The sequence below is a fragment of the Lynx rufus genome, unplaced genomic scaffold (genome assembly GCF_022079265.1).
Source record: "Lynx rufus isolate CCGP_SWC_20201006 ecotype Redwood Valley unplaced genomic scaffold, mLynRuf1.p SCAF_15, whole genome shotgun sequence".
NCBI classification, from domain to species: Eukaryota; Metazoa; Chordata; class Mammalia; order Carnivora; family Felidae; genus Lynx; species Lynx rufus.
The window spans coordinates 38,771,272-38,786,263 of NW_025814829.1; the positions used below are offsets into that span (position 1 = coordinate 38,771,272).

A 14,992-nucleotide genomic window follows, 5' to 3' on the forward strand; every position below is an offset into this window, starting at 1 on the left:
ATTTCAAACAGAAATATAAAAAAAAATATTTTTTGGCCAACATTTAAAAATCAGATTTCAGGGGCGCCTGGGTGGCTCAGTCGGTTGAGCGTCCGACTTCGGCTCAGGTCACGATCTCGCGGCTCGTGAGTTCGAGCCCCGTGTCAGGCTCTGGGCTGATGGCTCAGAGCCTGGAGCCTGCTTCCGATTCTGTGTCTCCCTCTCTCTCTGACCCTCCCCCGTTCATGCTCTGTCTCTTTCTGTCTCAAAAATAAATAAACATTAAAAAAATAAAAAAAATAAATAAATAAAATAAAAATCAGATTTCAGTGGTGCCTGGGTGGCTCAGTCGGTTAAGCATCTGACTTTGGCTCAGGTCATGATCTCGTGGTCGTGGGTTCAAGCTCCACATCGGGCTCTGTGCCGACAGCTCAGAGCCTGGAGCCTGCTTCGGATTCTGTGTCTCCCCCTGCCCCTCCCCCTACTCATGTGGTCTCTCTCCATCTCTCAAAAATGAATAAACGTTAAAAAATTTTTTAAATAAAAAAGATCAGATCTCCTACAGGGCCAGATTTCTGTTTTCTTTAGAAACCTGAGTGGAAATGCTGACCACAGTAGGCAGGATCCCCATGTGGCTACACTTGGCTGCTTTTCCTCTTAGCCCTGTTGGCAGAGTCCCCACTGATCCCAGTCACCTCATTCCTAGCCGGGCAGTGCCCTTCAGCAACCAGCGTGCCCATGGTAGTGGTTAGGCAGAAATCGGTCACAGAATAAAAAGGACAAGCCTCAGGGTGCCTGGATGGTTCGGGCAGTTAAGCGTTTGAGACTCTTTTTGGCTTAGGTCATGATCTTACCTGTTTGGTTTGTGAGATGAAGCCCCACAGCATGAAGCCTGCTTGGATTCTCTCTCTCCCTCCCCTCACTCTCTTTCTGCCCCTTCCCCTCCCCCACTTGCATTCATGCTCACACACACAGTCTCAAAAAAACAAAACAAAAACAAACAAAAAAAAAAAGGACCAGGCTCAAGCTGTATGAGGCCCGTTTTATTAAGCCAATTGCAAGAATATTCTGGAATTTCAAAACATTTCTTTCCCCCCAGTAGCGAGAATGAGTAATAGTTTTAGGGAGGTTGGTCTAAATTTGGGAGATGATTTGAGACCATGTTTCAAAAGCATCAGCGACAAAAGGGGTCATCTCATGCAAGAGGAGCAAAGTCTCTACCCTCCTTCTCTGGGGGTGAAGGTTCAGAAGACTCAATATTAAGCTAAAGTGCAGCGCAGCTAAGGGTTGAGCTCAGTGCAGCTTGGAAACCTCAAAGTCCTGCAGGCAGGGCTGGGGAACATCTTCATGAGGTTCTCACACGATGCAGACATAGGAGGCCTATACACTCCCCGACACAAGGCCTACTTGGCCCTACCCAGTCAGCACAACCTTGGGCTTTCATGGAAACCCCAGTGAGAGAGGGGGATTCGTCAGTGAGCAAGTTCCAGAGCAGAGTTGCTGGCTGAAGATCCCCCTTGCTCAAACTGTAATGTATCTCTGCAGAAGGCTGGGGGATTTAAAGGGAGAACACAGTTTTTTCAGAGTAGAGCCTGACAGGAGAGAGGACAGAAGGGGAGGGAGGCATTAAACACCAGATTATAACAAGGTTGTCTATTTTTGAAATAGTGTTCTAAATATATCATGAGCCATCCTTATAAAGTTAACGATTACCAGCAAAAAGTTTGTTCTGGGTCAGAAAGGCACAGTGAAAATTTTGTAATTGTTTTGAGACTGCCCTCAAAAGGCACCCAGGACAGAAAGGGCATTGGCACACTGCGTGATCCAGGCGACTGACCTCACACAAGGGTCGTTGGCTGAATTTAGCTCTTCTACACGCCTAAGGATGTTCTCAGCAATTTCACAGCACATGACAGCTGTGTGGCACATCTGTTCGGGATCCAAAAAATCAGTCACACAAGCATTCACTGGGGAAGATTGGAGTTGGCACCCGTTCTGCAAAGAGAGCTGGGAGTCTGAATTGAGTGCAAGCTTAACCCACTAAGTTTAACGAAATGCAAAACTGCGTCCATGGAATTCTAACACCCAGTTGTGTTGCATGCTGAGCTAGTCAAACCACACTTGGAGGACTGTGATAAATTCAGGCCCTTTTAAGAAAGACATTGGGAAATCAGTATGTTCCTTGGAGGACAGTCAAGAAGAATCTAGAAATCATCCCATGGGAAACGGTTGAAAGACATGGAGGTGACAGGCCTCCAGTTTAACCAGAAGGAGAGAAGGCTAGAGAGGGAGATAGGATAGCTGTCTTCAGACAGTCAAAGCCCCGGCTGTCACAGTGCTTGTAAAGCCATGTTTGAAACAAAGTGATAAGTAAATGAAGACCACAGTAGGTGTGCGTGTTTTCTCCAAGGAAGAGCAAGGACACATAGTAAAAATTACAGGGAGGGAGGCAGAGTTAAAACTCCCGAAAAAGTAATCTGGAACAACCAGTGCGGTCTGTGGCGGGACAGGATTTATGTAGGGGCTGAATGAGCCTTTGTGAGGGATTTCTAGGAGGAACGGCTACCTGCAGTGGTAACCAGGTTCTCAAGAAGCGGGGGGTGGGGGTGGGGGTGGGGGTGGGGGGGTGAAGGCTTTGTGGTTGGACACACTTAGGAGCAAATTGTATGGTTGCCATTTAGCTGTGTGACCTTAAGCAACATATCCAGCATTAGGTTCTTCATCCGGTCAATGGGGACAAGACCACTCGTGCTGATGTGTTCTTGTGAGAAGTAACTGAGCTGATATGTGTGAGGTGCTAGAGACGGCATGGGCTCTGGAGAGATGTGTGTGGTAAGAAGTCGCTTCAGAAGCTCATCACGTTTACTTAGTCCCCTTTGTGCCTTCAGAGCCCTGACATGACCTGCACAGGGCAGCTGTTCAGCATGTGCGTTGGCATTTTTTTTTTTTTTAATCAGTGCTCTGGGTAAGTTGTGGCCCTAGGCAGTTCTAGAAGTGGACTCTTATTGAGGCCACGTGGCCAATGGACAATGTGCCTGGTGGAAAGAAAATGAGGTCTGGCATCAGACACAGGTTCCAACCCTAGCTCTCCACTGGGTCGAATTACTTAACCTTTCTGAAATGCATTTTACTCCTCTGAGGCGATGCCTGTCTTGTGTGAGTGAATTAGCAGGTGTGAAGGGCTTGGTATTCTTTTCTCATTGGGATCCTCTCAACAGTCCAGGGAGGCAGGTAATTCCTTTTACATTTATAAGAAATAAGGTTCAGAGAGTTGAAGAGATTTGCCTCCAAAAATAGAACTAGTACTGATTTGGTCCAATTCTTTTAACCTCAAGGCTTATCATCTTTGTCTTCTCAGTTGTGACAAACGTTTTTTAGAGTCTGCTGTGTGCCAGGAATTATGTGGAGTATTTCCACGTTTCCTCATTGACAGGAATTATGTGGAGTATTTCCACGTTTCCTCATTGACTTTTAGGTCCCCCATGGAGAGGTCGCTCAATGGGGTAAACTTTCCTAGACATTTGGGAAAGTTGATTCTTCATGGGACTCTGGTTCCCGTTGGCACCTGGCTCTGGGAGGGACACTCAAGGCACAGTGAAGGGCAGAGGGAGATTCCTGTCCAGTCACATTAGCTCCTCAGCCTTGACCATCACAGGAGGGACAGCTATCGCGGATCTTGAACAGAGGACGCCGTCAGCTGTTGGACAGCTGTGCCAGAGCGCACCCGCCGGCAGTCCTCAGGTTTTCTCTAGCCGGTAGACTTGTTCTATGGGGTTGCGCAGGGCTGTAAAAATGAATTCTTTGCAAATTTAAGTCAGGAATTTGAACATAAAAATACATAACGAAGGGTGCCTGGGTGGCTCAGTTAAGTGTGCAACTTCGCCTTGGGTCATGATCTCACGGTTCAAGGGTTCGAGCCTCACATTGGGCTCTGCACGGACAGCTCGGAGCCTGCTTCAGATTCTGTGTCTCCCTCCCTCTCTGCCCCTCCCCTGCTCATGCTCTGGGTCTCTCTCAAAAATAAACATTAAAAAAAATACATAACGTAAGATTTTTGGTGTCTCTTGAGGAATGGGACAGTCGGGCAACCCTGAGCTCACGTTCTCCCTGACAGCGACCCCCCTGCCCCAGCATGCTGCTGCTCCCTTTGGGTGGGGCAGAGACTCTCCCAACCTTCCTTCGACCCATGTCATCCTTACCTTACTCCAAGTAGCTGGCGTGAATATTTAGTACCCTGCGCATAGTTTACATTAATGATAACATTGTCTCTGAGCTTTTTACTAGCGAGGTCTTTTTCTCCCCCCATCCCTAGTCTGTGATTGCAGTGGGAAGTCCAGCCAATGCATCTTTGATCAGGAGCTTCACAGACAGACAGGCAACGGGTTCCGCTGCCTCAACTGCATTGACAACACCGATGGCGTTCACTGTGAGAGGTGCAAGGAGGGGTTCTACCGACAGAGAGAGAGGGATCGCTGCTTACCCTGCAACTGTAACCCCAGAGGTAATGTGCGACAGCAAGAACAGACCTGGAGGGTAGTATGTTGAGTGAGAGGAGTCAGACTGAGAAAGACAAACACCATATGATTCCACTCCTAAGCGGAATTAAAGAAAACCCACAAATGAGTAAACAAAAAAGCAGAATCAGGGGAGCCTGGCTGGCTCAGTCAGAAGATTGGGCGACTCGATCTTGGGGTGGCGAGTTTGAGCCTCATGTTGGGTGTAGACATTAAATAAATTTAAAAAAGGGGGGGGCAGAATCAGACCTATACAGAGAACCAACCAATGGTTGCCAGAAGGGAGGGGAGGTGGGGGGGATGGGCAAAATAGGTGCAGGGGAGAGGGAATACAGTGATATTGTGATAGTGTCCTATGGTGACAGGTGGTAGCTACACTTGGGGGGAACACAGCATGACCTACAGAGATGTTGAATCACTGTGTTGTACACCTGAAACTAACGTAACCTTGTGTGTTGACTATGCTAAAAAAAACAAACAACAAAAAAAAGTAGTTGGGGGAAAGGCAAATAGAGAGAGAGGGGGAGGGGGAAGGAAGAGAGAAGCCAGGAAGGCAAGAGAGTGGTGTTCAACACCTAGAACAATTGGGAATCTACTAGACACTGGTAGTGTAGTGTCTTAGCATTTCTATCTGAAAGGCAACACATTTTTCTGTCTTAAGTCTGGGTTGTAGGAATCAGCTGGAGTCTTTAGGACACAGTTGGCTTGAATTCTAGTAGCAAGAGGCCCATGATTACTTTCCCTGGCAGATGACAGTTTGGCCCAGGGACAAAGGAAGCTTTGTAGGCTTCCAGTGCATCCATAGCAATGCCTTTGACCAACCTCTCGAAGAATAAAGGGATAGGAAAATCTGTTTCTGGTGCTATGGTAGGTGCTAGCAATATAAAGTTGTATTAGTCCAAGAGACACCCTGATTAATAGGCAGATTAGAGGGGCGCCTGGGTGGCTCAGTTGGTTAAGCATCCTCCTCTCGATTTCTGCTCAGGTCAGGATCTCAGGGTCATGACCTCAGGGTTGTGAGATCCCGCTGAGCACGGAGTCTGCTTAAGAGTCTCCCTCTCTGCCCCTCCCCCACTCTTTCTCTCTCTCTCTCTCTCTCTCAAAAAAAAAAAAAAGGCAGATTAGAGTCTTTGATGGGTTTGTTCACAAAAGAAAATACAATCAATAAATAGGAAATACCTACAAGATGGCTGGTTCATAGCAGGAATCCTTTGTTTTTTAAAACATGTCGCCCAGTGCTGTATTCGCACAGCTGTGGGTAGTTCTTGCCTACACAGATGTACGTGTTGTGCTATATTCATCATGGACAGTAAAGACAAGTTAGTACATATAGAGAAGGAGAGACCAGTAGTTCTGTTAAAGAAGTTGAGGTTTTTTAGAATACCTTGTCTATTATCTTTTTTGGAAATATCTGTTTCTCTTCTTTGTTAGAAAGTGTTTAACAGCATAATAGGATAAGTGTTAGTGTGCTTAATGGGTATAAACAGCTTAATGAACGCAAAAATGGGCAGGTTTTGGTCTAGCCAGGAGATGCCGGTAGAGTGTGTTAGAATTACAGAACACTGGGGATGACCCCAGGCTGATGCAGACCCAAATTCCAGCAAACACTTCCCAGTTCACCAAACTTGCGGTTACGGTGTGTTTGAGTCCAATTTGCTCAGCTTTGTGGCATAGGGTCAGCATCCAGAATCTTTTGGATTTAGCAATTCTTGTGAATTAATTTTTCTTTATGAAGTTCTTTAAAAGTTATTCCATGTTAGTGGGCATTCAACCCTTCTGAAAAGCCCAGAACCCTTTAGGATATGCAGCTTCATTGTGAGTCACTGGAGTTGTGTCATCCCAGCAAGACGATCAGCGAGAATGTAATTAGAAACTTAATTAACTTAGCTGGAGAGCCTGGCCTGAAGACAAGGTTATTAGTCCGTGCAGTAGACAAGGAGGCTGCCACGTGGCTGAGAGATGGTAATGAAGGATTTGCCGCACCATCTCTTTTTCACTCGAGTCCATTGCTTGCCCAGCATCCATGAGCCTGGCTTTTTCTTTGCCTTTGGGGGGTATACATCCCAGGCTCAGTGTGAACATCTTGGTAGACAGAGGAGGAGCCCAACAATGAGTTATAGCTTATATGATCCCTAACATGCATTACCCACTTTCTCTGTGCCAGGCACTTTGCTAGATGCTTTCATCCAGCAATTAATTTAATCTTCACAAATAACCATATGAAGAGGGTGCTATTATGTCCATTTTACGGATGAGGTGGCAGGGCCTTAGAGAGGGGGGTGAAGAAATTTGCTGAAGGTTGTGTAGCTAGGTGGCCAGCCCCAGGTGCACTGACATCAAAGATGGTAATGTAAAGACTAGTGGTGGGTTTTGGAGCCAGAGAGCCTGGGTTCAAATCTTGGTACTTCCGCTTCTGCTGTGTCATTCCGGGCATGTCCCTTCACTGCTTGCTGCCCCTGTGTCCCCATCTGTAGAAGGGGGACATCATGCTCTTCCCACCACAGGATTGTGTGAGAATTGTGTTAAGCACGTGGTAGACAACTCAGTAAGTTGTAGTTGATTTTTCTTTTTTTTTTTAATTAGGACAGATCAGTGTGGCAGTTTCCTGGGACACCGGCTTTTTTAAGTTACATTCTACTTTAGAAGGAATGCTGTCAAGGCCATATATTTGGTCTGAAACTATTAGCATTTTATTTTCTTATTAATAGCCTGAAATTGGCAGTGAACTTTTCAAATGTCTTTTAAAGAGTGGGGAAAGGGAGGCCTAGAGGAGCTGATGGACTCCAGTCCTCTAACAAGCAATTGCAAAAGCTAAAGTTATAATCCAGAGTTCTGATGGAGAACTATTCTCTTATTCCTTCCATATGAACAAATAAAGCATCAGAACGCTGTTCTTTTATCCCCAACATCAGACAGTTAGATGTCCAGGAAAAGCTTCATGGATCTCATTTCCTAAGATCTGGGTAGTGCTTTATATTTTTCCAGAATATTTTTATAGGCTATATCTTCTTCAGTGTTCATAACAACTTGACAACCTGCAGGTGTTAGCACGCTCCACCCACCGTTATGGACACGAAGAAGGTGACGTTCCAGAGTCTGACCTGCGAGCCTGAGTGGCATGTTAGTGACAGAGACGGTTCCCACCCTGTGCCGTCTCCCACGACACTGTGGCTGCCCAGATTCCTAGCCCAGTGGCACAAATTTAATTCCCTATGGGATTTCTCAGTCTCCCAGTCAGCCAGAAGATATGCATCACCTACAAGGGAATTTATCATATATTCAATCTCAAAATGAAGAACACACCTTACCAAAAAATGCAATCATTCCATGTATGGTGAATGAAGCCAACAGCATCAGTAATCCCCAAAGTGGTCACAGATTTTGGATGTCACATCAGTTTCTCATAAATATAGCAGCCAGGCTTATTTTTAGGTGAGGACTTTGTGGGTTCAGCAACAGGGCTGAGTTCTCAACTCTTATAACCATGTATGTAAAAGCCCTGAAAACCTTTTGCAAATATTTTGAAATTCACTGTACATACATGTGTGGTTTTTTCTTTCCATGACACCTAAGTTCTTGAGACCTGTATGGACATCAAGGATACTGGCCTTGTTCTCTTAATTATTATTTACATATTTATGATCCTGACAATGGATTACAACATTTTGGTTATTATTGAAAACATGCCTTAATTTTTCTTAATGTTTTATTTTTGAGAGAGAGAGAGAGAGAGAGAGAGAGAGAGAGAGAGAGAGAGAGAGAGAGAGACAGGCACAGAGGCAGGCAGAGGCAGACACAGAATCCGAAGTGGGACTTGAACTCATGAACCGTGAGATCATGACCTAAGCCAAAGTCGGACGCTTAACTGAGTCACCCAGGTGTCCCAAAACAGGTCTTAAATAACTTATAATTCTTAAATTCTTGTTACTTTAAAATACAAGTGTGTGTGTGTGTAAAGGGTTCTCAAATGGACATACCCTCTTGTTTACTATTTATCAAAAAAATTTAACATTTTTGAGACAAACAGCACAAGCAGGGGAGGGGCAGAGAGAGAGAGACAGACAGACAGACAGACAACAGACACACAGAATCCAAAGCAGGCTCCAGGCTCCAAACTGTCAGCACAGAGCCTGACGCAGGGCTCAAACCCATGAACAGTGAGATCATGACCTGAGCTGAAGTCGAACGCTCAACTGACTGAGCCACCCAGGTGCCCCTTAATTTGCTATTTTTTAAATAGTAATCATTTTAGAATAACTTCTTGAACCCTCAGATGCACAGAAACTATATAAGCCCTAAAAGAGCTTATTGGGACACAAAACAGGAAGCTATTTTGTTCTTTCAACCCAGTTATTCACAATCCCTAAAAGCAACTCACAATGTAGGAATTGGGACAAGGGTTTTTATTTTAATGAGAAACTTTGAAAACCCAGTGCTATTATTTTGGCAGTTTTAGAATGTGAACTAAAGTAGTCACTTTCACAGTAAGGACCCGTGCACATGTGTCAAGGTTTGCGGGAGGCCTTGAGATAGCAGCGTAAACTACATTCTTCCAGTGCCCATTACGTGCGAGACACTAAATTAGGCCTTTATATATTTTAGTTCAAAGTCTTGCAACAGCTCCATGAGGCATAGGCTGTTACCCTCACTTAAAATAAGCGATGAGTAAGCAGTTTACCCAAGGACACAGAGCTAAGTGGCAGAGCTGGTTTTGAAGGGAGAGTTGTTGGATTTCAAAGTCTGGGCACTTTGACCCCCAGTTTCTAGAGCAGAATTCTCTAGATAATGTCCTGTAGAGCACAGTGTTCAAGATAATAGGCGTGGCCTGTAAGAATGTCAAATAATGGTTGGAAACACTGGCCTTAAGAGTTAAACAAGTGTCATGCCTACTGAATGAAGTTATAAGTCTCTGAAAGGCCTAGAGTGTACCATTTCCCGAACTCTTTTGAACATAGAATGCCTATTTTCGTGAGAGCATTAATTTCCCTCAGAACGGTGTTTTGTAGAATAACCATTTTGGTCTATGTAGGCCAGAGTCCAAAGCAAAGTACAGTCTTTTCCATTTTCTAAGAATAACTCATTTCTGAAAAATTACTGCAGGGAGAATTTAAAAAATTTTTTTCACATTTATTTTTGAGAGACAAAGACAGCACAAGTGGGGGAGGGGCAGAGAGAGAGACTGAGACACAGAATCTGAAGCAGGCTCCATGCTATGAGCTGTCAGCACAGAGCCTGACCCAGGGATCGAACCCACAAACTGCGAGATCATGACCTGAGCCAAAATGGACGCCCAACCGATGGAGCCACCCAGGCACCCCTGCAGGGAGAATGGTCTTAAGTCAAAAGCGTGATTTCCATAAATTGGAATGGAGAAAAAAAAGTGTTTCTGAACCCATCAACACCCATTTGTGTTAAACAAAGAAAACAACTAATTGTATTAAAGAGAGATGTCTTGGGGCTCCTGAGTGGCTCAGGACTTTGGCTCAGGTCATGATCTCACCATTTGTGGGTTTGAGCCCTGCGGCAGGCTCTGTCCTGACAGTTTGGAGCCTGGAGCCTGCTTTGGATTCCTTCTCTCCCTTTCTCTCTCTCTGTCCCTCCCCCTGCTCGCATTCTGTCTCTCAAAAATAAACGTTTAGTGTTTTTTTTAAATAAAGAGGGATGTCTCCTGTTGAATGTTACTTATCAGAGCATAATTCAAAAACAGCTTTCCTTCTTAGCTGTGTTGGCTGACAGCTTGTAGAGTAGAAGGGCCCCTTCAAGCTTTACAGAGTTGACATGGGGTCTTCCACCAGCTCTGAGTGTGACTGATGTTGTTCATGTTCCACAGATGGCATAAAAACCTTTATGTAGGTGCAGAGCCAATACCTTTATCGATTTGAATTGTATCTACCAGTGAATTAAAAATTCAAATAACTGATTAGAAAGAAAGGAGCAACTGGTTAGTGTCCTGTCGGCTTGGTACCAGCTACTACGGTCTGCTGAGACAGGCGGATTATTTGATCATTCTGCCAGCACAGGGCAATCGTCAAGTAGGGGAGGTACACTTCTCACCACCTTCCTGCTCAGCTTTTGCTACCTTTGGCCCTCTCCCAACAGCCCCGACCTCTTTCACGGCGTACATGGTTTCATCCGACAGATTTCTGGGCATCTCCTCTACGTCGGGCTCTGTCCTGGGCACTGGGGACAGCAGGGAACACAGACTGAGGGAATCCTGAGGAAGCAGGACTATGGTAGTGGTGGGATGGAGATTTTAGATTTGGGGATCCAAGAAGATTTCACTAGAGAAGTAGTAAGTAACTCAGGACCGGAGAGCCAAGGATGGGCCAATCAGGGGACGCTCTGGGGAAGGAGGGTTCCAGGCCAGGGGAGCAGCAAGTGCAGGTGCCTGAGGGGAGAAGCAGTCTGGCACGTTCTACCAGCAAGGCTGGGGGGCTGGGAGCGGAAGGAAGGAAGGAGAGTTGAGTCTTGTGGGCCATGATATAGTTTGCATTTTATGCTGCTTACAGTGGGGAGCCACCAGAGGACTAAACAGATGAGTAATGTGATCGGAATTCAATTTTTAAATGTTTAATGTTTATTTTGAGAGAGGGAGAACACGCAAGTGGAAGGGAAGGGAAGGGCAGGGGATGAGGGGGATGACAGAATCCTAAGCAGGCTGTGTGCAGTCAGCCCAGAGCCTGACATGGGGCTCAAACCCATGAACTGTGAGATCATGACCTGAGCCAAAAATCAAGAGTTGGACACTTAACCAACTGAACCACCCATTTAAAAATAAATTCCATTTTTTTTAATGTTTTATTTTTGAGAGACAGAGGATGAGCCGGGGTGGGGGCGTGTGCAGAGACAGAGGGAGAGACAGAATCCGAAGCAGGCTCCAGGCTCCGAGCTGTCAGCACAGAGCTTGATGCAAGGCTCGAGCCCATGGAACTGTGAGATCATGACCTGAGCCGAAGTTGGATGCTTAACTGACTGAGCCACCCAGGCACCCCAAGATGAATTCCATTTTTAAAGGAGGATGAGAGGAGAGAAAGGAGACAAGGATGGAGGCCGGGAAGAGAGAGAGTGGGAGGCCGGGAAGAGAGAGAGTGGGAGGCCGGGAAGAGAGAGAGTGGGAGGCCGGGAAGAGAGAGAGTGGGAGGCCGGGAAGAGAGAGAGTGGGAGGCCGGGAAGAGAGAGAGTGGGAGGCCGGGAAGAGAGAGAGTGGGAGGCCGGGAAGAGAGAGAGTGGGAGGCCGGGAAGAGAGAGAGTGGGAGGCCGGGTCCTGGGAGAAAAGACAGAGGCTTGAACTGTGGCGGGGGAAGGGAAGGCAGTGAGAATGGAGAAGAGTCCGGCTTCTGTAGTGGCACAGTTGCTGTCCTCAGCACCGTTCTCTCAGCAACTCTCAGTCTGAGAGGGCCCGCTGACCAGTATGAGCACGTCTGTACAAAACTGATCACAGGGCAAATGCCATATGTACTAAGCGGGTACGATGCACAGGGAAGGGGAGATAGCACCAAGGACGAGAATGTCTTCCGCTCTGGGTAGGTACAGATTTTTAGATTAGGAAGCCTCTTCACACTCAAGAATCACACTGTTCAAGCATGGACACTTAAAATACAGCTTTTGCCTGCCAGGAATAAGGGAAGGCATTGCTCACTTTCTCCTACCGATTCTCTTTGAGGAGGCTGATGTGCTCAAATTTTCCCTCTTCTTGAGATCTCCAGGATTCAACTTACAAGGCAGTGGCCTACACACTAATGTTCAAATCAGAACAGATACTAAGTAAAAATGCCTGCCTTCAAGAGTAATTTCCGCTTCTTCGCCTGAAGAAGCCATCCTTGGCCGTGAAACCTTGCCCCGGTGGGTGGACATGTACTCAGACAACGTGGAATTTATTAGCGGCAGCAGGTGGTGGATATTCCTTGTGCTCCCACGGGGCCACACAGTTGTTTCCTAATGCCAAATAGATTAGGTATTTCCTTTTCTTCTTCCCTTTTCCCCCCCGACCCCGTCGGGTTACAGGTGCTCTCAGTGCTCGATGTGACAACTCTGGACGGTGCAGCTGTAAACCAGGTGTGACAGGAGACAGGTGTGACCGGTGTCTGCCAGGCTTCCACACACTCACCGATGCTGGGTGCACCCAGGACCAGAGGCCACGGTAAGCACCTGCACCCACCACTGCAGCTTCTGCCATGAGTGATGACAATGACCGTGACATCAGTGGCCACTTTACTGAGTACTAACTGTGTGCCAAACGCTGCTTGAGGACTTCATGTGGGTTATGGCACGTGATCCTCACAATAACCCTTGGAGGCTGGGATTAGCTCATGTTAAAGACAGAAATTTGCCCCCAGGAGGTTAAGTTTGCCCAATATTACTGGTGAGGGTGGACTAATATTTAGGCCCAGAGTTTTGGCTCTGGAACCCACGTTCTCCACCCTGAGGATTGCCCGCAGTTTAGATGAACCAGGATGGAGGTAAAGAGTCCTTCAGATTCTTACCTGGGACCCATTTCAACCCAACATGAACTGGGCTAGAGAAATTTTTCTGCACTATTTTATTCCTATAGTTTGAAGCGTCCTCCATCCCTCTTCAGAGGCTTTTCTGGAAGAGGAGGGAGCACACATTATCAGTCACCTAAGCAGTCCACAGAGCTGCAGAGCCAGCAGACAGACACTAGGGGAAGGGGAGCTTGGCAGGGGAGCCATTAGCTAGGGGGTGCCCACAGAGGATCATTTCCCGTTTGCCCCCTTTTCTAGCACCTTGCCCGTGGGAGAACGCCCTCCAGCCATGCTTGCACCGGCCTGGTGACCACTGTCCCAAGTTCTCTCACCTGTTGGGCCTCCACACAGACTGTTCTCTTCTGGCCTTCCCTGCCCCTTTTACATGGTCTTCAGAGACCCTTCCCTCAGTCCAGTGTCCCTTTGGAAATGCTTTATAAAATATGAAGTCGATCATATCATTTTGCTTGCAACCCTCCAGTAGCTCCCTTTCCCACTCTGAATGAGACGAACTTCTTACGCAGGCCCAGCAGGGCCCTACAACATCCTCTGCCCTCTGTGCCGTCAGCAGTGAGCTCCCCCTGGCCCCCTGCACTCCAGCCCTACCAGCCTGCCTTCCCTTCTTCAGAGGAGCTAAGCCAAGCGATCTTGGACCTGGCCTAGAGCACTCCCGCTTCCTACAGGGCCACAGGGAGTTTCACAGGCTCTATCCTCACCTCATCCACTCTCCACAGAGGCCTTTCCACCTTCTGTGTTCTGACCGTTGTTACTTCACATCCCTCATTTTCTTTACGTATTTGTCTCTCCCACTAGACTGGAAGCTCCATGTCGGCTTTGTCTTGTTCACTGTGTTCCCAGTGCCCAGAGCGGGGGGGGGAGGCACACAGGCTGTGCTCCTGCTTGGCTCCAGCTGGCCTTATGCTCCACTGCCATCGTTGTTCAAGCTCTGCCCTGCCTTGAGACTCCTAGAGACCAGGACCCCATTTCTTAGGGTCTCTGGTGCTTAGCAACCACTAGATGTTGTATAATGTTTGTCAGAGGGTCCAGTTAGTCATGTGGTGGGGCTAAGGACAGGAGGGGACCCTTGCAAGTGAAAGATCCACTTTCCCACACTGGGGAAGGGATCTTCAGGGAGCCTGACAGGACCTGGAATCTGATTGGATGAGAAATGTGAGGGGGTGAGGGGAGTCCAATCCAGGCTTGGGTAGGATTTGGATGGGATCAAAGGGAAGTCAGAAGAGGAACAGAACAGTAGGGAAAAGACAGCATATTTGGCTTTAGACCCACAATATAGGCACATGTGACTATGTGCCCATCTGAGTGACACTAGTTACTAGCCAAAGCACTAGTCTGCACGAGACAGATTGCATCAAAATTAAATGGAAACATTGACTCCACTGAGAAGGTCTTGCAAAAAAGGAAAAAAAAACCAAACTCGGCAATTCCACTCCTAGAAATACACTCAAGAAATATGAAAACATCCATCTCTGCATAGAAACTTGTACACAAATGTTTGTAGCATTATTCATGATAGCTAAACCCAAATGTCCATCAGCTGTTGAATGGATAAACAAAATGTAGTCTATCCATATGACAGAACTGTATTCAGCCATAAAAAATTGATACCTGGAGGAACCTTGAAAACATACTAAGTGAAAGAAGCCAAACACAAAAAGGCCGAAGATTGTAGGATTCCATTTACAGATAATGTTTAGAGCAGGCAGATCTATAGAGACAGCAGGTGGATTTGTGGTTGCCTGGGCTGGGGGGGGGGGGGGAGGAAGTGGAGGGTGATTTGCTAAGGGCACAGGTTTTTTTGTTTGGTTTTTTTTTTTTTTTTTTGGAGTGATGGGAATGTTCTAAAATGGAGATGGTTGTATAATTCTGAGAACCTACTAATAGCCATTGAATTGTACATTAAAATTTTAATGTTTTTGAGAGAGAGAGAGCACAAGGGGCAGAGAGAGAGGGAGACACAGAATCTAAAAGCAGGCTCCAGGCTCTGAGCTGTTAGCA

The 14,992-nt window shown here is 46.7% G+C and overlaps 1 protein-coding gene across 1 annotated transcript in view; it reads left to right on the forward strand.

The window, feature by feature from the left end:
* The window catches only part of LAMC2 (laminin subunit gamma 2), a 55,848-nt gene that overhangs the window by 16,378 nt on the left and 24,478 nt on the right, over positions 1-14,992 (forward strand). The window contains exons 2-3 of the mRNA XM_047077302.1: positions 4,292-4,480; positions 12,498-12,633. Coding sequence (XP_046933258.1) covers positions 4,292-4,480; positions 12,498-12,633 — 325 coding nt within the window. The remainder of the gene's footprint in view (positions 1-4,291; positions 4,481-12,497; positions 12,634-14,992) is intronic.